Source organism: Chiloscyllium plagiosum, chromosome 21 (assembly GCF_004010195.1).
Source record: "Chiloscyllium plagiosum isolate BGI_BamShark_2017 chromosome 21, ASM401019v2, whole genome shotgun sequence".
Lineage (NCBI taxonomy): Eukaryota > Metazoa > Chordata > Chondrichthyes > Orectolobiformes > Hemiscylliidae > Chiloscyllium > Chiloscyllium plagiosum.
In genome coordinates this window covers 24532457-24558876 of record NC_057730.1, presented here as the reverse complement: position 1 = coordinate 24558876, position 26420 = coordinate 24532457, and the positions used below count along the sequence as shown (strand labels likewise).

The 26420-nt window shown below is 40.3% G+C and overlaps 1 protein-coding gene across 1 annotated transcript in view; it reads right to left on the bottom strand.

Annotated features, from left to right (window-relative positions):
- The window catches only part of LOC122560664 (ankyrin repeat and fibronectin type-III domain-containing protein 1-like), an 868051-nt gene that overhangs the window by 78381 nt on the left and 763250 nt on the right, over positions 1-26420 (bottom strand). The window contains exons 12-15 of the mRNA XM_043711556.1: positions 25872-25962; positions 16985-17092; positions 15876-15975; positions 8393-8525 (exon numbers count right to left, since the gene is read on the bottom strand). Coding sequence (XP_043567491.1) covers positions 8393-8525; positions 15876-15975; positions 16985-17092; positions 25872-25962 — 432 coding nt within the window. The remainder of the gene's footprint in view (positions 1-8392; positions 8526-15875; positions 15976-16984; positions 17093-25871; positions 25963-26420) is intronic.

The window sequence follows — 26420 nt, the reverse complement described above, 5'->3', positions numbered from 1 at the left end:
GCTACTGGTCATCGACTGTGACTTGTGAATGCCCAGCTGTGCACCGTGGTAGTACCATACAACAAAATGGAGGTTATCCTTGGTGGGAAGATGATTAGTTATTTCCACAAAAGCTGTATATTGGTTACTTTCACCAATACCTGTCATGGACAGATATATCAGTAACATGTAGATCAGAGAAGGTGAGGTCAAATAAGCTTTTCCTTCTTTGTTTCTCTCCAGAACAGTTCTAATCTGGCTAATCCCTTTTATTTTATTTTTCCTCCACACCTAACTTTATCCCATACAATATTATATATTCTTTCTTTTAAACTACAATGTTTGCATCATCCCCCACTTTTATGAAAACAGACATACAATATTCATTAAGAGCCATGCCAGCTTCCACCTCCAAACACAAGTTACTTTTTTTTGATCTGTACTCAGCTGTTCTTTTCTTAATTTCCCCTTGTTCTTCATATAAAGAGCCATAGAGATGTACAGCACGGATACAGACCCTTTGGTCCAACTCATCCATGCCAACCACATATCCTAACCTAATCTAGTCTCATTTTCCAGCACTTGGCCCACATCCCTCTAAAGGCCCACATCCCTCTAAACCCTTCCTCATCTTTAGGTTCTCCATGATTTTACTTGCTAACAATGTTTCATGTCCTCTCTTTGTTTTCCTACTTTCTATTTCAATTTTACCACAGCAATTTTTATACTCCTCCAGGTATTTTGTAACATTCAGTTTTGATATTTGAAAAACTTTTTGTTGCCTTATTTTACTTATCGGCCATTTGCTACCCAAGTGGACCAAGATTTGTGATCTAATCCTTTCTTCCTTTGAAACCTCTCTAACTCTTCCATTCATGTCTCCCAAAGCTTTGACAATGATTTACATTCAATAGCTGTTTGAAAAAATCAAAAATGTTGGCAGTTAAAAGGAAGAAACTAGACTGGAGATTGAAATAGATGGTGTCACATTCGAAACATGTAGGTAAGCTTGTCTATTCAGGATAAATGAAAACAGATGTTAGAGGTGATGCAGAATTTAGATGCAAGATAGAAATAGCTAGAAATAATATTGTAATCATGAGGGACATATATATAAGAAAATTCAAAAGCGTAAGATGAAAAGTCTCATAGAATGTTGCTTTCTAATCATTTCTTACATGCCGCAGAAACTTGGATAATAAATGGAGAAAGATATGACGACCTGGAAACTTGGGGAAATTAGTGGTGATATCTTGGGGATAGTCCATATCACAGGACAGGAGATGTTGTATGTATTAGAATATATGAAGATGGATAAATCTTCTGGTCCTGACCAGGTATACCCAAGAACATTGCAAGAGGCTAGAGAAGAAATTGCTGGGCCCCTGGCTGATATTTGTGTATCATCGTTAGTCACGGGTGAGGTCCAGGAAGACTGGAGTGTAGTGAATGTTGTGCCATTATTCAAGAAAAGGAAAGAAAAATGTGGGAACTATAGACCAGTAAGCCAAACATCTGTGGTAGGTATGTTACTTGAGAGGATTCTGAGAGATAAGAAATACATGTATTTGGAAAGACAGGGTTTGATTAGGAGTAGTCAGCATGGCTTTATGCGCAGGAGAACATGCCTCACAAAGTTGTTAGAGTTCTTTGATGATGTGACCAGAAAGGTTGACGAGGGCAGGGTGGTAGATGTAGTCTATATGGCTTTCAGTAAGGTCTTTGATAAGGTTCCACATGGTAGGCTGCTCTGGAAGATTAGCTGTATAGAATCCAGGGGGAGTTGGCAAATTGGTTACACAATTGGCTTGATGATAGGAAGCAGAGGGTATTAATGGAAGGATACTTGTCAAACTGGAGGCCTGTGACTAGTGGAGTGCCTCAGGGTTGTTTTGGGTGAGAATGTATAAAGCATGATTAGTAAGTTTGCAATATTCACTAAAAAGGCAGTATCATAGACAGTGAGGAAGGTTATCACAGATCACTACAGGACCTTGATCAGCTGGGGAATTGGGCCAAGAAATGGCAAATGAAGTTTAATATAGATAGTGAGAGGTCTTGCATTTTGGAAAGTCAAATCAAGGTAGGAGATTCATGGTGAATTGACTTGAATTGAATTTATTGTCACGTGTACAGAGGCACAGTGAAAAGCTTTGTCTTGCGAGCAATACAGGCAGATCACATAGTTAAGTAGCATAGATAGTAAATAATAGGTAAACAGTGGCAAAAAAATGAATGGTATGGCCTTAAGGAGTGTAATGGAACAGAGGGACCTTGGGGTTCAGTTGCATGGTTCTCTGAAAGTGGAGTCACAGGTAGATAGAGCAGTGAAGAAGAATTTGGCATACTGGCCTTCATCAGTCAGGACATTGAGTATAGAAGTTGGGAAGATATGTTGCAGTTGTACAGGACATTGGTGAGGCCACACTTGGAGTATTGTGTTCAGTTTGGTCATCTTGCTATTGGAAAGATGTTATTAAACTGGAAAAAGTGTAAAAGAAATTTATGAGGATGTTGTCAGGACTCAAGGTTCTGAGTTATAGGGAGACATTAGACAAGGGAGGACTTTTTTTTTTGAGCACAGGAGACTGAAGGGGTGATCGGAAAGAGGTCCGAGGCATGGATAGGGTGAATGCACTCAGTCTTTTCCCCAAGTTTGGAGAATCAATGACCAGAGGGCATCAGTTTAAGATTGGGGGGAAAAAATAAAAGGGAACCTGAGGGGCAACTTTGTTTTTACACAGAGTGGTACGCATATGGAATGAACTACCAGCAGAAGTGGTTGAAGTGGGTACATTTGCAACATTTAAAGATATTTGGACAAATACATGGATAGGAAAGGTTTAGAAGGATATGGGAGAAAGTGAGGACTGCAGATGCTGGAGACCAGAGCTGAAAATGTGTTACTGGAAAAGTGCAGCAGGTCAGGCAGTATCCAAGGTGCAGGAGAATCGACGTTTCGGGCATGAGCCCTTCTTCAGGATATGGGCCAAGTGCAGGGAAATAGGATTAGCGTGGACGGACATTTTGGTTGGTATGGACCTGTCTCTGACATGTGGAAGAAATACAGACCTTTGAAAGGTGGATGCAAAAACATATGCTAAAAAATGTTCATATATAAACCATGCAACAAATGCAGAGGTGTTTGAAATTGCAAGAACAGAAACAACTCTTAGAATGTGACATCTTAAAAAGAAAATGTCAGTAATTCAGCTATTTGATCAGAGCCACCAAGCTGCAGAGATCTCCCTAAATAGCAAAGTGAAGGGCAGCAAAAAGAAGCATTGACCTAGGTATAGTTGGATAATTGATGTCAGTTCCAGTCAAACTATAGTGTATGTCTGAGAATGGTACAAGACAGATGAGCGTAGCATACCATACCATAGCAGCTTCCAGTCACTTTTGCCAAAATACATTTGAGCTTTGTAAAGTTGCCCTCTCGAAAGTTTTTAAGTTTTATTCTTCGGCTCTATTATTTTGAACTATATTTATAACTGAAATATGATCACTGCCACCAGGAAAATGCTCACCAATTGCCCAGCTTTATTCCGTATCGCATCACTTGTGGGCTTGTTGCATATTGGTAAAACAAAGGTTTTTATAAATGAATGCAAAGAATTCTGCACCCTTGATAACTTTTACACTAACTCTAAACCAGTTAATATTACAATAGTTTAAATCCCTTACAATTACCATTCTATTGTTTCTGCTCTCAGTAATTCACTACAAATATGGTTTTCTATTTCATTTGTGTTCAATGGCTTATAATATTCTACCTGCACTCTTATTTGTTAATTTAACTTGTATTACCTCATTTGACAATCTTTCTCACATGTCACCTCACCTCGCAGTTGAAATTGTTTCTTTGATCAATGTTGTGATTGAGATGACCCTCCTGTTCCTTTGTTTACTCCTTTGTTATTCTATCCTGTCTGAAAATTATATAACCAGAAATGCTGAGCTACTTTTCCTGCCCTTGTTTAAGCCTTGGTTCAGTATTAGTTAACATATCTATACTCTGAGTTTATCTGGCTTATTGATGGCAGTTCTTGCATTGAAGTATATACCACAAATCACTCAACTTCTTGGTTAACAACTTTCTAGCCTCTGTCTCCTCTATCTTCCATACCCTTTTTCTAATTTCCTGTTTTCCACTTTGTGATCTGTTTCTCTCTTCTGAATTTGCTCATGTTCCCATTCCCTTGCCAAGCTAATTTCAACTCTACATAAGTTCTTGCAAACATCTAAGCCACAATATTGTTCATATCCCTGTTGAGACATAACAGTTTTGTACAGTTCCCAACTCCTCCAGAATCAGCCTCAGTACCCCAGAAACCGAAAGCACTCCTTCCTGCACCATCTCTCCAAACAAACATTCAACTACAGTGTACTTGAGGAGGATAAGTGATGCAATGAGGGCACAAAAAGAAATTTTGTTCCCTGAGTTTGACAGAAAGTCACCAGCCAGCCTCACCAGCTGTTTTGGTTGCAATTTTCATAAGTTATTTGCAGCAGTAAATGTGTGGTGCCATGGTGGCACAGCGGTTAGCACTGCTGCCTCACAGTGCAAGAGGGCCTGTTTCCACACTGTAAGTAATCTAATCAGTGCTAGAAAATGCTTAATAGTCTCACTTAGACTCACAAGATGAGTGCCCTTTAAGTTACAACTGGCAGTCATCACACTCTCACCTCTTAGTATTTTCCTGCCGAGCACTATTCTGACCAACACACCTCGCTGCTACACATATTACTTTCTGTCTACTTTCTGCACAGAAAATGATCATCTCCACTGAAAGAGTGGCCAACATCATGGAAAATACCAGCAAGCCACTAAGTGCAATATTAACATTGGCTTGTTTATTTTAGCCAGTTTACAGAACATCCATCAAAGCTTCATCTGAATAATGGAATGCTAAACTGACATGCAGTAAGTGTCTTGTTTCTCAGAGAATTGAATGTGGGCCCTGAAAAGAAAGCTAGGGAAAGAAGGGCAGCCGAGTGGCTCAGTGGTTAGCACTGCTGCATCACAGCGCCAGGAATCCGGTTCGATTCCAGCCTCAGGTGACTGTCTGTATGGAGTATGTACATTTTCCCCTTATCTGCATGGTTTTCCTCCATGCTCCAGGTGCTCTGGTTCCCTCCTAGAATCCAAAGATGTGTAGGTTAGGTGAATTGTACATGCTAAATTGCCCATAGTGTTCCAAGATGTGTAGGTTAGGCACATTAATCAAGGGTAAATGTAGGGGAATGTGTCTGGGCGGGTTACTCTCCGGAAGATCCGAAAGCTAGAGAAAGAAGGGCGGCATGAAGGCACAATGGTTAGCACTGCTGCCTCACAGCGGCAGGGTCCCAGGTTCGATTCCAGCCTTGGAAGACTGTGTGGAGTTTGCACATTCTCCTCGTGTCTGCGTGGGTTTCCTCCGGGTGCTCTGGTTTCCTCCCATAGTCCAAAGATGTGCAGGTCAGGTGAATTGGCCATGTTAAATTGCCCATAGTGTTAGGTATGTTAGTCAGATGGAAATGGGTCTGGGTGGGTTACTCTTTGGAGGGTCGGTGTGGACTGGTTGGGCTGAAGGGCCTATTTACACACTGTAGGGAATCTAATCTAAGATCTGTATGGACGTGTTGGGCCAAATGGCCTGTTTTCACATTGTAGGGATTCTATTCTATTCTATGTTGCCTGATATCCAGATGACAAGGATTACTTCTGTACAGATTTAGGTGTTCTTCGGCACAAAAATAAAATAAAAGGTGTTCTTCGGCACAATTGGTGTCAAAATGGAAGCAAGGAAATTAAACTGTACAGAAGCCACAGAGATAGCACCACATAGTAACTGTGAAAAAGTATATGAGGATAATGTTTTAGTTACACAAAGGGATTCATTTGGAAGCTTAAATTGTTACTTTTCCTTTGAGGTTCTTTAGTTGAATGAAGGATTGAATTTATGTGAACTATATATTGTCTGGTGAATGTTGAGGTGGGTTATATATGGATCTTGAAAGACAGCAGGCATATATAATAATATAATATAATGACAATTTATGAGTGAAGTGTCTGGATGAGTCTGTCACTGGCATCTCTGATAGACAGGACTGTTATTGCAGATACTTCAGGATGCTCTTCCTCATCTATCTTTTCCTTTCGCCAGCTCCAATCCTTTCTGCAGTGTGTAAGTGCATTTATACTTTGAGGCAGACCCCAATTAAAAAGTCAAAGTGCAAAACAAATCTGAAAGGGAAATCGACCCTCGTAATTGCCAAGGAAACAAGACCAAAAATGAGAGTGAAAACCAAAAGTTCTGCTTTAAACTATATGAAATGAATTAGAGCCCTGAGTTCAGTAAGATATGTTTCCAATACAGTAAAGGCAAGGTAAAGAAGATTGATGTTAGATCCAGAAACTGAAAGAAAACCAAGAGCCTAATTCTTCAAAGGGACAAAAATGACCATCAATTTGTCACTTCACTCTTGGATCTTAACGCTACATTTGAGGATTTCTGAGCCTACCTTCTTCAGAAATAAGGAGCATGCTTTAAATCAAGCACCTTCTTATTGCTGAATTCTCAGAGGAAAACAAACTCCCCTCACCATCCCTCCCCCTCCCTGACACACACACACACACACACGTTTGTGAACAAGTGAGTGAATATGTGGTGTCTAAGTGGATGTCTACGAGTGGCAAATGGTTAGGCAACTGATGTGGTAGCTGAATAGGTTGGCACTTAGGTAACGTGGGTAGACAGGTTGGCTGGAGAGAGATATCCAGGTTGAGATCTAGATGGATTTGGTCTGGAGTGAGAAGATCAAGGAGCGGGAATCAAAGTATTGGGAGTGGGATTCGGGTGGAGAAGTAAAGTGGCTTGAGTCAGGGGTCAAGCAGACCAGTTCTATAGTTACCCCAGGGTTAGCCTAGTATTTTATCGAACATTTTCTAGGTATCTGTCCAGGTAAGTAAATTGGAACTGTCTGAAGGATCTGGGGGAGCAGGGGATTTGCTTTGTCAGGTGATGGCATAGCTCCAGTTGTACCTCTTCTGTGACTCTGCAGTGAAGTTTCTCACTGGGGTTATCAAACAGGTTTTGTTTTTGCCTGGAGCCAAATGTTGAAGGTGCAGAACTTTAGACTACCGAATGCTGAAGACTCACGGCAATTCCTGGATAAATGGCACAGACTTGCATTATATTTTAGCAATCGCAAACTAATTGCAACTTTTTCTTGAGTTAACAAAGAAACCTGGCTGTTATGATGGTGCATTCATTGTCACATGGATACAGACTCCAGCCCCTTGAACTTATGAAATTTCTGCAGCAAAACTAATATTCTTCTGGATTTGACTGGCCTCATCCATGTCAAAATATATTTGAGCCCTTCACAACCAGCATTGGTGACCAGGAGGTGTACATTATGAGGTCCTACAGATGCCAACAACAAAAGCCTAGGAAAAGCCAGATGAAGAAATAAGGTCTGTGGTCACCGTCTCAGTCATGTGCAACCATTTAACCAGAGGTCTGCTTCAAAATATTTCCAGATTTCTGTGAACTCTTTCCACAAGAGTCTGAGTCTTCTGAGGCACTGTTGCTGGAGAAATTGAGGAAGCTGTTCTTTAGCTTGTAGACTTTGTGCTATTGACCTGTCTTCAACATAGTTGTATGTGCTGTGAAAACAGTTGCAACTCCTGATGCCTCCATTGCTAGACTGGAGAAAGCTCCTCAGAATTCCTGAGTAATTTGAGAATAAATAGATCAATGTTGCAGAGAAAGCAATAAGGTGCAATGAAACGCAAAGAATCGACGGCATTTAACAGTCATTGCATAATGTTGCTGTCCCCAACAAAAATCAGTGCATCCAGGCTAAAAGACCTGCTCCTGTCACAAAACTGACCACAGGCTTGTTGATATGAGTCATTACACAGTTGTTATGAGTTAAGTTTCATTTTGTGAGTTCCTGCTGTGAACTCACCTTCTTCAATCTGATGAGTCATAGAGCATGGAAACAGACTCTTCAGTCCAACAGTCCAAGCCGACCATATTCCCAAACTAAACTAGTCCCACCTGCCTGCGTTTGGTCCATATCCTTCCAAATCTTTCTTATTTTTGAACTTATGTCTTTTAAACATTCTAGCTGTACCTGCAACCACCGTAGAGTCATAGAGTTATAGAGATATACAGCATGGAAACAGACTCTTCGGTCCAACCCATCCATACCAACCAGATATCCCAACCCAATCTAGTCCCACCTGCCAGCACTCAGCCCATATCCCTCCAAACCCCTCCTATTCATATACCCATCCAAATGCCTCTTAAATGTTGCAATAGTATCAGCTATTCAACATATCCCTCGAGTATTTACTCAACGACAAGAAGTTTCTTCAAATTAGATCCCATTAATAATTTGACAGTTCATTTCAATATACCTTTGTGAACCAAAGAAAATCTTGCATCAGTGAGCTTGAATATGAATCATCCATCTCTACGACTGGAATTTGTTCTTCATGCGTCACAATTATGTCATTATCCTTGTAGAATATCACTGTTAGGTATAATCCTCTGAAAAACAGGATAACACCATCAGCGTTTGTGTAACTTCACACAATGAACAAATACTGTTCAATAAAATAAACGTTGCCATTGTCTGATGATCAGTGGGTAAAGGTATTTTACAGTGAGGCATTGAGTCACACTAATACAGTTCCTAGCTTTTACAACATACTATCCTAAGCGCCATGATCTCAATCACAGTTGGATTCAAAGTGGGATTGGGGGAGGCTTCAGTGGTTTGGTAGTTCCACAATTACTGTACCTCAGAAAGAATAAATGCAGCCAAGCATTATCACTAAATGCATCATCATATTGTGTCCAATAGAAAGTCCATGTATGAGCATGTGCACATGTCAAACTTGATTGTAGATGTGTGTTCAGTACACAAAGAAAAATTTGCACTTTTATGGAAATTTTCAGGAACAATCTTTTAAAGTGCATTACAACCAATAAAGTTCTTTTGAAGTACATTGTTGTAATGCAAGAAAAGCAGCAGCCAATTTGAGCACGGCAAAGGGCTTATGCCCGAAACGTCGATTCTCCTTCTCCTTTGATGCTGCCTGACCTGCTGCGCTTTTCCAGCAACACATTTTTAAGCTCTAAATGCCTCCAACACCAAATAATCTTTTTCTGTGATGTAATTTAAAGGATATTTTCTGTGATGTAATTTAAAGGATATAAATGGCCAAGTAACCAGGACTAACTGCTCTACTTTCCATCAAAATAGCACTGTGATCTTGCAATCCTCCATCATACAGTACTGCCAACTTATCCCTATTCCTACAGTAGGGCTTGACTGACAAGGTTTCTGACTAAAAGGTACAAGGACCACCAGCTGATCCACATGTATATTGTCATCTGCTTTTGTGTGTGTTCATGTTTTGATGGTATTTCAGGGAAATGACATTGGAATGGGTCTCACTTGCCACTTGTACGGACAGTTGGTGAAAGTCCTGCGTCATCATCTTTTGGGAAGGCCTGCTGCACTAAGTCACACCCGACACCTAATCAGAAACATGACTGGGCAACATCAGGCCTTCCTAAGGGTTAAACGCTCCAGGAGCTGAAATTTTGCTTACCTTGAGCCAGAGGCTGGTAATTCTGCGCTGCTTGGCTTGGGGAACAGTTAGTGCTGCTGATCATGAGGGTCAGAGGGGCTGAAGGGTCCTGGTCACATATGGGTATTCGTAGGAGGAGGATCATAGGTGAATGTCAGAGGTGAAGAGAGAGAGGAATTGGCAGCAAAGTCCTACTTTATACGAAGTCCCTCAATCAGGCACTGAACACTTTTGAACAAGTTATCCGTTGCTGTCTGAAGCCCAAAGGCAACACCAGTGGGGATTTCTTTTTGAAGTTGATGTGGGCTAGTCTTCTGCCTATTACTGGGTGAATATCTGTGATGGTGGGATGATACTAGAGCCTCAATTGGTGGTAGATGGGAAGTATTTCTGTGAGATTTACTGCTCCAAACCTATTTGGGCAGAGGTGGGAAGGTGTCAGAGTCAGCATCCACCAAGGTTCTGCCTAGTTAAAGCCCAAATCACTAACAAATTCACCTTGGATTAGGGTACTAAATTTTAATTAATGTGTGCTTGTGTGTTTCTGCTTTTCTGTTTGCATGGTTTTGAATGCGTTCTTTTTTCTTTGTTTATGTGTGTACACCTGTGTGTCTATACTTCTACATTTGTGAGCATTTCTGTGTCTGTGTATGTTTCTCTGCAAGTGTGCTTTAATGAAATCCATAGTCTGCAAATTATTGTCTACACTGAATGTGATTTCAAAGCCTGTATTTTTTTTAGACAGCCCCCAACTGAAAAAGTAATGTGAACTCAGATTTCTGAGATGAGGGGTTCATGTAAAATGTAATTCCTGGTCATGATATCCGATCTATGAGAAATTAGTCCATCGCTTAGGTTGCGAAGGAAACAGAAGCTGATTGGAGGGAGAAAAAAACACCAAGCTGAGACGTCAAATCTCAGCCAATGGTCAAACATACACAGGGTTCTTAGAATTCAGTTTTTCAGCACGAGGAGAACAGTTCAAGGGTGTGGAAAAACTCTTTGTGTAAGACCACTTAGGATGGAAGTTATAATGCAACTGGGAAAAAAATAACAAGGCTTATTCCATGAGGCAAGCTAAAAGGGATCCAGAAAGGTGTGTCTTTCAGTGAGTATTGTCCAATAACTAAACTCCAACTGAATCTCTACCTGAAAGCTACTATCATTTGCGACTTTCATGCCTAAACCTCTGAATAAAGAAAGGAACTGGACCTCAACCAAGAAGAACAGAGTGATGAGGGACTTTAAGCTGAACTCACTATCATACATATTGAATTTCCCACCAGTAATCGGAGAGTTCTATCTTTGTTGTATCATCAATTTAAAATGTCGTTTATAGTCTATATTGAATAAAATTTGACCATTAATTCATTATAATGTTGATTTTGTTTTGATTATGCAGTAAAAATTTTAAAAAGTGAAATCTGAAAAGTGAAAAGTGAAAATGGTTTCTTCCATTGTGGTTGCTTGAGAATTTTGGCTTTAAGTTATTGGTCACCAGAGGAATTGTGTCAAAATGTTTATGATGTGGGGTTGTTTCAGGATATGTGCCTTTTTTTTGTGTGTTGTGTGTGTTTCTGTACGTTGAGTACATTTCAGTGTACATATTTCTGTGCATATATGTGTTTGAATGTACGTGCCTTTATACGTGGGTTTGTTTGTTAAATTTGTCTGAGCCCGTGTTTCTTTGCCTCGTTCTCTGTGCATTTCTATTTGTGCTTTTCAATGTAGTTGTGTGTTTCTCTGAGTGTGTATTTCCATGTTTGTTGTGGTGGTGAATTTTTGTGAGAATGTGTTTCTGTGTGCATGTGTTTTGCTATTTGTGTGTATGTCTTTCTGGGTATACATGCATTTGTGTGTGGTTCATTCGGTCACTGATGTTTTTCGAGGGTGAGACTTTATGGTGGAGGGAAAAATATGGAGTAATCAGATCAGTAATGAGTTCTGTTGAATGGTGGAACAGACTCAAGGACCCAAGTGGCCCACTTCTCTCCTAATTTATACGTTCATTCCCAGCAGTCAACTGGATATTTTTCTTCTTGGAAGGGAGAGGGATAGTGGTCTTATACCTGCACTAGTAATTCGGAATCCCCAACTAATGTTCTGATACATGGGTTCAAATTGTACCCACCAGAGTGACAGCACAGTGATAAACAGTAAGAGGATGTTGCCTTGGGAGTCCGGGTTTGACTCAGGACTCCAAGTATCATGGCACCAGATTAAATATGGGCAAGGAACCTCTTGCTGATTACCACAACTCCCTCACATCCCTCGTTAATGAATGCATCAGTGCTCCTCCATGTTGAACACCACTTGGAAGAAGTACTGACAGTGGCCATGGCACAGAATGTCACCAAGAGTGGTTCAACAGCATGAATATTGACTGAGCTGGCTGAGTCCTAATGGGTCTGCAACAGGTGGTGAGGAACCAATAAGAGAAAAAAACTACTTGACCTCATCCTCGGCAATCTCACTGTTGCGGGTGAATCTATGACAGTATTGGTACAGTGGACACAAAATACAGTCTTCACATTGAGGATACCCTCCATTGTGTTATATGTCACTATCGCCATACTAAGTGGAATAGCTTTTGAACAGATTGCACAACGCAAAACTATTCATCCATGAGATGTTGTGGGCTATCAGAAACAGCAAAATTGTATTCAATCAGAATATATAACCACATGACACACAAATTCCCCATTCTATGATCACCAACAAGCTGGGAGTCAATCTTGGTTCAATGAAGAGTGCAGCGATGGCATGCCAGGAATGGTACCAGATATAACTAAAAACAAGTTACAACACAGGATTAATACTAAACAGCATAAATATCATGCAATAGGCAGGGCTAAGCAATAACACAATTATAGGATAATATTTAACCTCTGCAAGTCCTGCCACATCCTCTTGTGAATGATGGGGTACAATTTAGCAACTAACAGAAGGAAGATGCCCTATAAATCTCCTTATACCCAGCACATCGTGAAAAAGACAAAGCTGATGCATTTGCATCCATCTTCAGCCAGAGAGGCCAAATGGATGATCTATCTTGGCCTTCTCCTGAGGTCCCTAGAATCACAGATGCCATTCACTCCAATTGGAATCAAGAAAAGGCTGAAGGCCACTGAATACTGCAAATGTTACAATTCGAGCAAAAGTACTGAAAAATTGTTCTCCAGAATGAGTACACAATAGTGTCATGGCAGTGTCCTATATCCAACTCTGCAACCATCTTTATCAGTGACCTTATGTTCATTGTAAGGTCAGAAGGGGGCTGATTGATAAAGATTGCACATTGTACAACACAATTCATCATACTTCAAAGACTGAAGCAGTTTATGTCCATATGCGGCAAGACCTGGACAACATTTAGGCTTGGACAGATAAACGGCAAGTAACATTCAGACCACACAAGTGCCAGGTAGGCACTGAGCATCTCAAAGAAGAGAGAATCTAACCATCACCACCTGAAATACAATGGCATTACCATCACTGAATTCCTCACTATCAATATTCTGGAGGCTTACCATTAAGTATAAACTGAACTAGACCAGCCATGTATAACTATGGCACCAATAGCAGGTCAGAAGCTGGGAATTCCGCAGCAAGTAACTCACCTGTCAGGAGAAAGTGAGGTCTGCAGACGCTGGAGATCAAAGCTGAAACTTTATTGCTGGAACAGCACAGCAGGTCAGGCAGCATCTAGGGAACAGAAGATTCGACGTTTCGGGCACATGCCCTTCTTCACCTGTCACCCCAATTCCTATCCATCATTTACAGGCATAAGTTAGGATAGTGATGGAATACTGTCTACTTGTCTGAATGGGTACAGCTCTAACAACACTCAAGAAGCTTGACTCCATCCAGAACAAAATGGCCTGCTTGGTTGGCCCCTATCCATCACTTTCTACATGCACTTCTATCACTACCACACAGTAGCAATAGTATGCATCATGTACAAAATGCACTGCAGTAACTCACTAAGGCTCCTCCAACTGCAACTTCCAATCTTATCATTTCACAGTTTCACAGTAATAGAAGTAGGAGTTGGCCATTTGGCTCATCGAGCCTGCTCCAACATTCATTAAGATCATGGCTGATTAATCCACCATCTCAGATCCTCCTATATGCATTATCCCCTTAACCCTTAATTTCCCTACCATTTAAAAGCCCATCCAACTATGTCTTGAGCATATTTAATGAAGCTGCCTCTACTGCTGCCTTGGGCAGAGAACTCCATAGTTCCACTACTCTCTGGGAAAAGCAGTTCCTCCTCATCTCTGTCCTAAATCTACGTCCAATAATCTTGAGGCTATGTCCCTAGTCCTAGTCTCATTCTCACCTGCGAAATAAACTTGCCTGCTTCTATTTTAGCTATCCATTTCATAATTTTATATGTTTCTATAAGAAACATTATTCTAAATTCTAGTGTGTATAGTCCCAGGTGGCTCAACCTCTCCTCATAGGGCAACCCCCTGATCTCTGGAATCAAGTTGGTGAACCTCCTCTGGCCAGTCTCCAAAGCCAGTATATCCTTTCTCAAGTAAGGAGACCAGAACTGCACACAAAACTCTAGGTCTCACCAACACCTTGTACAATTGCCGCAGAACCTCCCTGCTCTTAAATTCAATCTCTCTAGCAATATAAAGCCAATATTCCATTTGCCTTCCTCATTACCTGTTGCACCTGCAAATCAACTTTTAGCAATTCATATATGAGCACTCCTAAGTCCCTCTGCACAACAACATGCTGCAATCTTTCATCATTTAAATAACACTCTGACTTACTTTTTTTATTTCCAAAGTAGATAACCTCACACTTACAAACATTGTACTCCATTTGCCAAACCCTTGCCCACTCACTTAACCTACCTAAATCTCTCTGCAGACCCTCCACATCCACTGCACAGTTTGCTTTCCACTCAATTTAGTGTCATCTGAAAACTTGGATATGTTACACACTGTCTCCTCTTCCAAATCATTTGTATACAGTTCATGTATATCACAAACAGTTGCAGGCCCAACATCGACCCCTGCAGCACTCTGCTCACCACTGATCTTGAACCAGAGAAACACCCATTTATCCCAACTCTCTGCCTACTATTGGTTAACCAGTCCTGTATCCGTGCTAGTACATTCCCTGCAACTTCATGCATTCTTATCTTATGGAGAGTCTTTTATGTGGTACCTTTTCAAACACCTTCCAGAAATCCAAGTATAAAACATCTACCTGTTCCCCTTCATCCACTGTACTTGTTACATCCTCAAGTAACTCCAGTAAGTTCATGAAACACAACCTTCCCTTCCTAATCCATGCTGCTTGATGGAATCGTTTCCATCCAGATGCCTCACTATTTCTTCTTTAATGATAGTGTCCTGACTATTATTTTCCTGACTATAGATGTTAAGCTAACTGGCCCATAGCTACCTGCCCTTTACCTAGACCCTTTTTTGAACAGCGGCATTACATTCGTTGTCTTCCAATCCACCAGGATCTGCACAGAGTCCAGTGATTTTCCACTACTAGAAGGACAAGGGCTGCAGATACATGTGAACACCACCATCATCAAGCCATATACCATCCATACTTCGAGCTATATTAATGTTCCTTGACTGTTGCTAAGCCAAAACATTGGAACTCCATTCCTAATAGCACTCTGGATATACATACTGTTCAACGAGTGCAGTGGTTTAAAAAGACAGCTCACCACCACCTTTCAAGGTCAATTAGGGATGGGCAATAAATTCTATCTTAGTCAGTGATGCCCATGGTCAATGAATGAATTAAAAAAGAGCCTTCTCAGCATGTGTTCAGTTTTACATTCTTAATCCAATTTCTCTTGGTCTGCCAAAATGCTCCTTGAAAGAGATATTCCATTTCTTTGGAGGTTACTGTTTTCAGTCTGGATATTGCACAAGATGTATCATCTCCAGTATTTGAAGATTCTTATCATGGTATAAATCATTAAGGAAAAATGGACCTTTTCATGCTTTCCAAAGGAGCTGACTGACTGATTTAGTTGCCCTTAGGGAAGGTATTAAATTTCAATTCTTTCTGTTTTAGGCCAAATCCACATCAGTTTCATGAAACTTGGCCAACATGTGTGGGTCAAGTGAGCCTATGGCTATTTTATGTCAGCATTTGATCCCTTTCTTAAAACTGTTTCTGCCTATAAAGTCCCAGGTTTTAAATCAGGTGTTCAAATTCCACATCTAATACCATGAAATCAATTTTAAATTATGTTGTTTTATTTTCTCAACAAACCAATTATTTCATTGAATAAGATTAATCAACTCACCGCTTGAGAGTTTTAACAAATTTGCTTGTTGATTGAAAAAGGTGTTTCAGGCTCTTGGACATAGAATGTTTACGGCCCTGTAGATGAATTTTTGAGTTTTCTGGAAAATTCAAACAAACAGTTTTTAACATGTTGGTACATTTTGATCACCCAAATATTTACTAATATAGGTTATCCAGCAGGATTTTGTTTAGCTGCTAACATTTCTTGTTCCTTTAAGGCCTTTAATGGGAAGTTAAAAATCACACAACACCAGGTTATAGTCCAACAGGTTTAATTGGAAGCACACTAGCTTTCGGAGCGACGCTCCTTCATCAGGTGATTGTGGAGGGCTCGATCGTAACACAGAATTTATAGCAAAAATTTGCAGTGTGATGTAACTGAAATTATACATTGAAGAATTGATTGTCTGTTAAGCTTTCCCGTTTAATGGGAAGGTGATGCTCAAATTATTCAAAGTTAATTTTTCTTGGATGTTTCTATAGACTGACAATGCTCAGTTATTCTTGTTATCTCTGTGTAAAGAGGATTTAAGGAATACACAGATAAGTCTCTGAAATATGCTGTACCTTCAATGGCCATGTGAAAGATTCTGCTAGAAAGTCAGCATTACAATAGCTTAGGGCAAAAATGTCTGCTGCATGATCTTCATGAATAGCATGTTAATAAATACTGTTTTAAAAAATATCTTGAAGTCTGGCAAAAACATGCCGAAATAGACAAAGCCATTCTGAAACACACAGCATTACGAAGAAACTAGATGATACCAAGGTTTCTCTCATTCTATAAACATTTTTAAGATTGCTCAGTTGTGACTTGCCAGTTGTAGGCAATATAACATTAAGCCAAGTATGTCCAATGTGACAATACAGAACACATTATGGGATATTGTACAAACTAGTCAGTCAATATCTTTGCCATTTTCACTGTTTGTTTTCTTTTGAGTCCAAATAATTATATCAGATAATGTGAAGTGCAAATTTTTGTCAGCTTACAAAAAAGCTGTATTATTGAAAGTTCATACTTTACATTGCATCACATCTTCTTCATTGCTTTCTCTTCGTAGATTTATACCCCAGTTGGAGGAGACAGTCATTGCTCCAACTTACCATGGCACAGACAATGTTGACGGTTGTTTTTGATTTGATTCAGCAACACATCCAATGCCTCTGTCTGGCCACTATGCTTCACTTCCTTACCATTGCATTGTCTCCAGTCTGGGAGGGAGAGAGAAAAAAAAACAATGTTGCCAGTTTTGCATTCTAAGTTATGAATTCTGATATTTGCAGTCACTGTTTACAACCTCATACAAACAAGGAATAGGCCATTCAGCCTCTCATACCTACTCCATTGATAAGATTGTAGTCTGAAATCCACAACCCACCAACCTGATAACCTTTCACTCCTTTACTAATCAGTAATCTATCCACCTCTGTATGGAAGTTACTGCTTCTATCATGGTTAAAGCAAGAATTTTCCAAATTACTTTTTATTCACTCAGGACGTGTAGATTTCACTGGTTGGACCAGCGCTCATTGCCCATCTATAACTACACTTGAGAAGATAGGAGTAAGTTGTCTTCTTGACCAGCTGTAGTCCAGATTGGTGTAAGTACACCAACAATACTGTTAGGGATGGAGTTCCAGGACTTTGAATCAGTGATTCTTAAGCAAAGGTGATACATTTCCAAGTGAGGATAGAGAGTGGCTTGGACAGAAACTTGCAGGTGGCATTGGTACCTTGTCCTTCTCGATGTTAGTGAGCATGAGTGTCGGATTCAATACTCTCTGAAGGAAAGAATTTCACCTCATCTCTATTGTATATGGGCAACCACCTGTTTTTAAATCGTGATTCTAGTACCAAATTCTCCCATAACAGGAAGCATCCTCTCCACATCTGTCCTGTCAACACTCTTCAGGGTCTTATATGTTTGCACATAGCCACTTCTTACTCTTTTAAATTCCAGCAGTACAAGCTTACCCTGTCCAACCTTTCCTCATAAGATGTTCATTCCAAGTATTAGTCTGGTCAATCTTCACTGAACTGCTTTTGAAGTATTTAAAGCTTGCTTTAGACAAGGTTGCTAATACTGTATAGTATTTGGATATGGTCTCACCAGTGTCCAGTATAACTGAAGTAGCACCTTCTTACCTTTATACTCAATTTCCCATACATTCTATTAGCTTTCCTAATTCCTTGCTGTACATGTATGATAGCCTTTTGTGATTCACGCACTAAGACTCCTGGATCCCTTTGCATCTCATGGCTCTGTAATCTCTCACCATTAGACAAAATATTTATTTTGTATTTATGCAGTCAATGCAGACAATTTCACACTTTCTCATATTATATTCCATTTGCCTGATCTTTGCCCATTAAATTAATGTATTTGTATAATTTTGTAGACTCCTATGTGCTCTTCACAACCTACTTTCTCACCTATCTTTGTGTGATCAACAAAAAAATCCAAAAAATTCAACAGAAATCAGCCCTTTCAACATTGTGCCCTCTCACCAGCCAGCTAATCTGAACCTCTGCTGCTGTAGGAGAGCACCCCTTCACCCCTCCATGTCCCCTTCCCACCAAATCCATCTCTTCTTTGCAGGAGGTTTAATCCTGAAGCCTCAATCTAACAGGTTGCCTGAGAAGGCCTATGTAGCTTCCTACAATTCACCTTCTCACTGTAGGTGAACCCAGAGTCATAAAATGATGCTGCCCCTTTACCTTGAAACTGATGTTGCTGCCTCAAAAGTTAACTTGACCACAAGGATTTTTCCAAAAGCTGCAACCTAATATTGACGTAAACTGGTCTGGCAACGATTACACTGACTAGAAGATACTGGCATTTAGTTCTGTTCTGCCCCAAATTATCTGAACTCAGAAGACACAGTACTGTTTGTTTTACTGTTATTTGAGCCAGCCATTGGCAGGTCAAAACAGGCACAATGAGGAGGAAGTATGTGGGAAATGGTGCATCAGCAACAGTTAATAGTTTCAGTGAGAAGAAAGAGATACCAAGAGAAAATGTGGTTGTGAGTAAGGTCAGGTCATTAGTAGTATCCATTGATTCGTATTCATGGATAGCGATTCAAACCAAAGGATCAATTCATGAACATTTGTGACTGCAAATGTTCTGGTTTTGTTGCTCACAGGAGCCCTGACAGTCAACCAACATCAAGAGGGAATTATTCCACAGAGGTCAGTATCCCATCACCAAGTCACCCTTTACTTACACATGGAGAGTCTTTGACACTGATCCAACTCCCTCAAAGCCAACTGTCATCATGAAGAGTATGTCTGACACTCCTGTTCTTTTCTTTTTCTTTTTTTTTGAAGAAATTTTCTTTATATCAACTGGTTAGCAAATCTACAAACAGCTCAGTACAAATAATTTACATCAATACAACTATGGAAGGATACTTCAGATGCTGTTAGATTCAAAACATGTTTTAGCATTCAGCAGCAGCATAAGTGGTTGACTACAAAAAATATTCCATAATAAAACCAGTCCTGGTGTAAATATATCATTGAAGATCACATCACATTAAGCTTCAATTAGACAAGAACTATTTACAATTGTGCACCACTATTTTTGTCGAGATCCACCATTATCTGTAAAACCATTTGGGCCACTTTTATATTAAGGTACATGTGCATTCTCTGACAAGGGGTGTCCAAAGTTTTGCTTAATTGGTCACAAAGCTGCATATTAGAGCTCCAAGGGCCATCTAAGTATTGATGGATGACGAAAGATCATTGTCCATCTTGCTTGTCTTCTAGCATCAGGTTTGTGCTTTTTGTGTTTTGTTTTTTTTTAGCAATAGGAATTTCTTCTGGATCCTGGTTTCTGAATCTTCATTAGATTTTGGCAAACTATATCTGGCCTCAAGTGTGAAATCTTATTCACAGCATCTTTCAGTTGACATTCCTGTTCTTATCTGTCAGCCAGAACTCCCTGATTGGACCAGATTAACAGCCTCAAACAGGGAACTCACATTTTATGAGGTCCACCTGGCTAACCTCATTACAATTGTTACATTCCTTCCTCTCTATGTCCAAGAACGTGGACCCGCTATTTTGTATTTTGCTCCTCCAGGGGCTTTTTTGCATTGGTTGAAGTTCCTCCAATTCTGCCTTTGATACGGGTGGTGTGTAACACACAATAGCTTGCCTCTTGTGCCCACAGCATCTCAGAAGAAATGTATTCTCTTCAGGCTGCAAAGATGTCGAGGTGGCAACATCCGCCATGTCTATCTCAGATTCTGGAGATATCTTCAATGTACGATGGAGATGCAGAACCCACAGGTTCTAGAACAGTAGGAAAGTCTGTCAAGGAAACAGGAGGTTTTGCTCCCACAGTGTTTGTGAGTTTGCAGCTTTCATATAGTCCACATGCTACTTCAGGACTGTCGCATATACCAGAACTTTATACTGGACCTGACCTCTCGCTGACCACGCTTCCTGCCTATATGCAGGGCCATTCTTGTGGTTCCTACATCAAACTTCATCCCTTGAAGTAAGCTGTTACTCATGCTTAACGGAGGTTTGTGTCTAGCATTGGTGTTCCTGATGCTGTTTCACCCTCCTCTCTAAGCCGAAGAAGATCAGATTTAACCTGGTGCGGAGTCAGCAACCCATTAGCAAATCAACATGGATAGCTCCAGCAGAGATGTAAAGAGTGGTCCTATAATCAACAGGATCTGGGACAGTTTAGTATCTAGTGAAGTTATAGACTGTTTCTTTAAGCTTATCTTCAAAGTTTGGACTGCTCTTTGCCAGGCCATTGGATGATGGATGGTATGGAACTGTTCTTATATGTCAAATCCCATTTGACCTAGGAAATATTCAAGTTCCCCAATGGTAAATGATGGCCCTTTATCTGTGGCCAGCACTTTGGGAGTCCATGTATTGCAAAGATACATGCAGTTTTCCTACCATGGTTCCAGTGTTTGACGAATGAACTCTATGCGTGTGCAGCCACTTTGAGTAGGTGTCCACACTGACTAAGAACATTACGTCTGTGAACGGACCTAGACAGTCAACATGTAACCAAGTCCAGGGTTTGCTCAGACATTCCCATGAATGTGGGGAAGCTGCTGGGCACTGCTGCACCAACGCAGCCATGTCTGTATCCAATCCTGGCCACCAGACATAACTTCTCACCAACATTCTCATTTTGGAAACCTGGATGACCCTGATGGAGTTTAGCCAGTATTGTCAGCGACCTTTCCTCGGGACAATCACTCTTGCTCCCCATATTAATGTGCCGTACTCTACTGTGATTTGGAGGTTTCAGTTCTGTTTGTGATGGCCCTTTGGTTTCCCTCATTACCACGAGCTGTTTCATTTTTGCAAGGACCGGATCTTTCTGTATCCAAAGTCTGATATTGTCAGCTGTGCTTGGAAGTGGTATCCAGAAAATTTATGACTGGAATAGACTCTTCTAGTTGCAGTACCATCAATGGTGTATCTGCCAGCAGAGGCGGCTCAATATCCACTTGCCTACTGAATGATGTTCCAACTCGTAATTACACGCACTTGGTATTAAAATCCACTGCTGAATTTGGCCTAAAGCAATGGACAGTACAGCCATGTCCTCTCTAAGTAGACCGAGCAGAGTTTATGGTCTTATAAAGGTATTGGTGAAACTTCCTGACCCCCAACTAGGACCTCCAAACCTTCCCTCTATATCTGGGCATATTTACACTCTGCATTAACAAAAGTCCTTGATGCATATGTTATTGGATGGTCCTTTCAATTGGGAGATTTAGGAGCCAATATTACCCCGATGCCATATGTGGAGGCATCGCATGTCAATACCAGATCCTGCTTGGGAACATAGTGTGCTAACATCTTAGTGGATGATAGCTGTTTCTTCATTTCCCTAAAAGGTATGGCTTAGCTAGGTAACCATTTCCAATGCTGACCCTTTTTTGAAGAGTTGATCAAAGGTGCCAGGATATGTACGAACTTTCCAGCCCAAGGGAAGGCCTAAGCTTCAGTGCATGCATTGGAACTAGAGCACCTTTGACTACCTTCAGTTATCTTCCAATGGGTATAACGCAGACTTGTTGACTCTGTAGCCCAAGTAGGTCACTTGGGATGCCTAGAACACAGTTTACCATCAGAGAAATGTCTAAGGACTATTTCCAAGTTCTCTAAGTTCTCTTTATTGGTCTTCCCTGCTATTAGTACATCATCTAGATAAATGGCAACCTGGGGTAGACCTTGTAAAATGGTGTCCATCATCCATTGAAAAATTACAAGCTGACAGTACCCTAGATGGCAGTCTTGTATATTGGTACGAACCAATATACAAGACTGAATTGGTATTAATTGTAACATACTTCTGGGAATCTTCATCAAACCACAATTGTGAGTACGCATGGCCTATGTCCAGCTACGTGAAGAACAGTATCCCCCACTTCCAGCTTTGCATATAAATACTCAATATGAGGGATTCGGTCTTTATCTAGCTATGATAAACGGTTTACCATTTGTTAACATTCCACACAAAGGTGAACCGACTGGTTGCGCTTCACAATCGGTACGACCACAGAGTGGACTGGTTTGTTGATTCCTTCACTTTTTTGTCTCAATTTTTGCCTGTAAGGCAAATGGCACTGGGCGGGCCATGCAGAATTGTGAAATAACTTCCTGGTCGACACGTAAGATGGCCTTGGCTCCTTTGATAGTCCCTAGACCTTCTTGAAAATCTTCCGGGCATTTAATTAGGACTTCACTCAAGCAGCCATTTTCCAATAGAAAACAATTGAGCCAATCTCTGTGAATCTTTCTCAACCAATTTTGCCCATCAAATTTGGGCCCGAACCTTTTACTATAATAAGTGGTAACTGAACCAGGTGCTTCTTAAAAAAGACTGGAACCAAAGTTATACCCTTAATCTGCAAAGAATCCATATAGGTTTTCAGTCTAGCTGAGGTCTTACACAACTCAAGGGTCGGAATCCAGAGAGAATTTTATTAAGGACTTGTTCTGCAATCACTGAAATGGCAGACCGAGTAGTGACCTCCATGAGACCTGCGTGGCCATTTGACCAACTGTTTATTTTGATTGATTCTGATTTGAATGTTATTAAACAACTTAACTTTTCCAAACCAGATGTAGGTGGACTTTCGGGTGTGTACTCTCCTGGATACCGGCCTATGAGCTCTCTTACTCAATTTAGAGCTATCAAGCTTGTTTGAAGTCTTGAGTCAATATACCAGCAGCAACTACAATAGCTTGCAGCCTGGATCTTTAAGAAAATTTTAGCCGTTTAGCAGATGCTTGCCTTTGTTTTGTGGTTTTGCTGTGGGCTGACCTAGAGTCCCTCTCAAGTGGTGTTTCCCAAGCTCAGCCAAACTGGCATGAGTGTCCACTTCCATCAGAATGCCCTGCAACTCTGATGCTCAACTTGTCACAATTTCCAATGATAAAGCTAGTTGTAGTGCCTGTTTGAAGTTGGGCTTCAACTAGTAGGCACTTTTGCATGATTACATCATTAATCCCACATACCAAATGGTCTCTCAGCATCTCATTGAAGGTTAAATCAAAGTCACATTCTTCTGCCAGTCTTTTTAATCAATCAAAAGTCTTGATACGGCTTCCCCTGCTTCTCGAATTACCGAGTAAAACTGATAGCATCTTAGAATTAAGGAGGCTTGGGGTCATAATATTCCTGAAAAGGTTTTAGTATCTAGTACCTCAGGGAAAGTTAGATTCCTAATAAAACTATGGGTCCACAAGCTGTCAGGAAAATTACTTGTTGCTTTTCATCTGCTCCAATGTCATTTGCCCAGAAAATATGATGCATTCTTTTCACAAACTGGCCCTAGTCTTTGATGGCAGGATCGAACAAGTCAAGCTTCCCAAATAATGGCCTGACGCCAGAAATGCTTATCCCACCTCAAAGAAAACTATTGCGAGCCAATTTCTTCAGGAATATGCTTTTCCCTTGGTGCCAGTGAAATAACTCCACAGAGGCTGGCATCCTGTCACCAAATCACTCTTTACTTACACGTGGAGAGTCCATAACATTGATCCAGCTCCCTCAGAGCCAGGTTGTAAAGTGATTAGGATGTCTGACAATTCTATTCTTTTCTGTCAGTCAGGGCTCCCAACTAGGCCTGATTAAAAGCCCCAGTCAGAGATTTCCTATTCCAGGAAGTCAACCTGGCTGACCTTGTTACAATCATTACAAACAGGTGCACCATCAATATACAGAAAATACAACAGGGACAAATCATAGAATCCCTACAGTGTGGAAACAGGCCATTTGGTCCAAAAAGGACATGACAGCATTTGAAGAGTAACCCACCCAAACCCATTCCCCAATCCTATTACTCTACATTTACCCCTAATTAATGCACCTCACCTATATATCCTGAACACTATGGCCAATTTACCTAACCTGCACATCTTTGGACTGTGGGAGGAAACCAGAGCACCCGAAGGAAACAAGCACAGACACAGGGAGAATGTGCATATTCCACACAGACAGTTTCTAAAGGCTGAAATCGAACCTGGGTCCCTGGTGCAGTGAGGCAGCAGCGCTAATCACAGAACACTGCGCTGCCATAATATACTACCAACACACGAACCATCTGACAGAAAAATGAATCATTAACTTGCAGACTATCAACTGCAAGAGCACAACATAAAATTTAATTCTCAATTGTGAAAGAAAAGGAAAAAGAATAGAAGAAGGGAGAACAGAAAGAGCAAAGTAATTAAGAGTGCAATGAGAAGGAACAGAGGAGAATGAAGGTAGAAAGGCAAGTTCAGGCATGAAAAGGTAGAAATGGGTGCACAGGAAGGGAAAAGATTGAACAGGGAATACCAAAGGGAAAGGGATGGGAGAAGAAGAAAGTAAAACAAAAAGGAGAAAAAAATAGGAGAACATCTTACTCAGAGATAAAGAGTGAAAGAAGAACAGAAAGTAAAGGTGAAGCAGATTAGAAGGATGGAATTGAGTTGATGAAGTAAGGGAACACAGAAGAGATGTGTATGATAATTGTAAATTAATTGGGTGTTTAACTGCATTCAGGTGATGAGGGTGCACCTGTATACAAATATGTAAGTTGTGCCAGCTCATTGGTTTAGGAGTGTGAATTACACTTTAGGATTAATTGCCATATATGAGAGTGTGCCAGGATCCAAATTGTGGACCAGCCCATCTATATCCTCTAGTAGTGGTCAGAGATTGTGTTTTCCTAATATTTTCCTGTTCATTGTTATGAATCAAGCCTTTCTTGCCTGGTGAGTACTGCTAGAGCTGAAGTGCATTATCAGCCCCAGACTCATGAAATTGCTATTTTAATTTGGAATGTTTCTTTTAAAGTCTCTTTTTCAGCTCTACCTGTTTAAGGAGTGAATCTTGAATTATTTAGTTAATTGATATACTCAAACAAAAATAAGAAAATATTTATCCTTTTGAGGGACTAATTAGTTAATTTGGTTATTTGTTTCTGGTTTGCTCAATAGAATATATAGTATGCTGTATTTATTGGATTGAGCTATGTGTATCTGTAAGTGAAAACTTATAAGTGCTTTAAAAACTAATCCTCCAGTTCTGTCCTTCACTGACTAGCTACCTAACAAGCTGTAGGAGATTACACTTGTGTGTAGAGTTTGTGATAAGATAGAGTTTACATGGAATGTTGAAGATTCATTAGGCAAATAGTGTCTATGCTAGGATGGAGTGTGCCTGCACTGTCAGGAGATGAAATTGGTGAATTTGAGTCTGACAGAGTGTAATATAGAAGGAGCAAGATTCTAAATTAATGATTGCTCAGTGTTCTCTGGCATTTTTTGGATTTTTGTTTCTCAATGATCTGAACTGAATCAGCTGCTGGGAAAGTGAACATTGTAACTGTGGACTTTCATCCTGCCACTCCACTTTGGGATCCATTTTCACACCTGCAATTGATATGTCTTTGTATTTATCTTATCAACAGATGAAAATAGCTGCATAATTTTCAAAGTGGTACTTACTAGAAGGTGTTGCACATGCAGGGGTGGATATCTGTGGGGGCCCCCAGCCTTTCATATTATAGGCAGACACACGGGCATAGTAGGAAATTCCCTAAGAGGAAACCAAGAAGATCGGATTTTGTAAATTTATTTTTAAAATCACAACAATGTTGGCATTTAACCAAGGCAACAATATTGCACAGACCACAGATATGAACTAATCCAATATTTTAAAATAACTTTGATTTGTGAGTTGAGCTTATTAACATGAGGAATATCAGTGCTGGGAATGTAACATTTTCCATTTCAGATATTTGGTGTTACCATCATATTCGGAGTTGGATACAGAAAGCGTTTAGCTGAATAAGCCCTCAAACTGTCCTATCAAGTGTACATACCCAGTTTTTCTTTTTGGCCATGAACAAAGCAATATATTTCATAATAAAATTAGCATATACTTGAAGTTCAAACAAGGTATTATTGATTAAGGGTCCATGATGATGATATCCTATTTTACCTCTAGAACAATTTTTCATAATGTTATTACATCGCAATCAGTGAGCATGTACA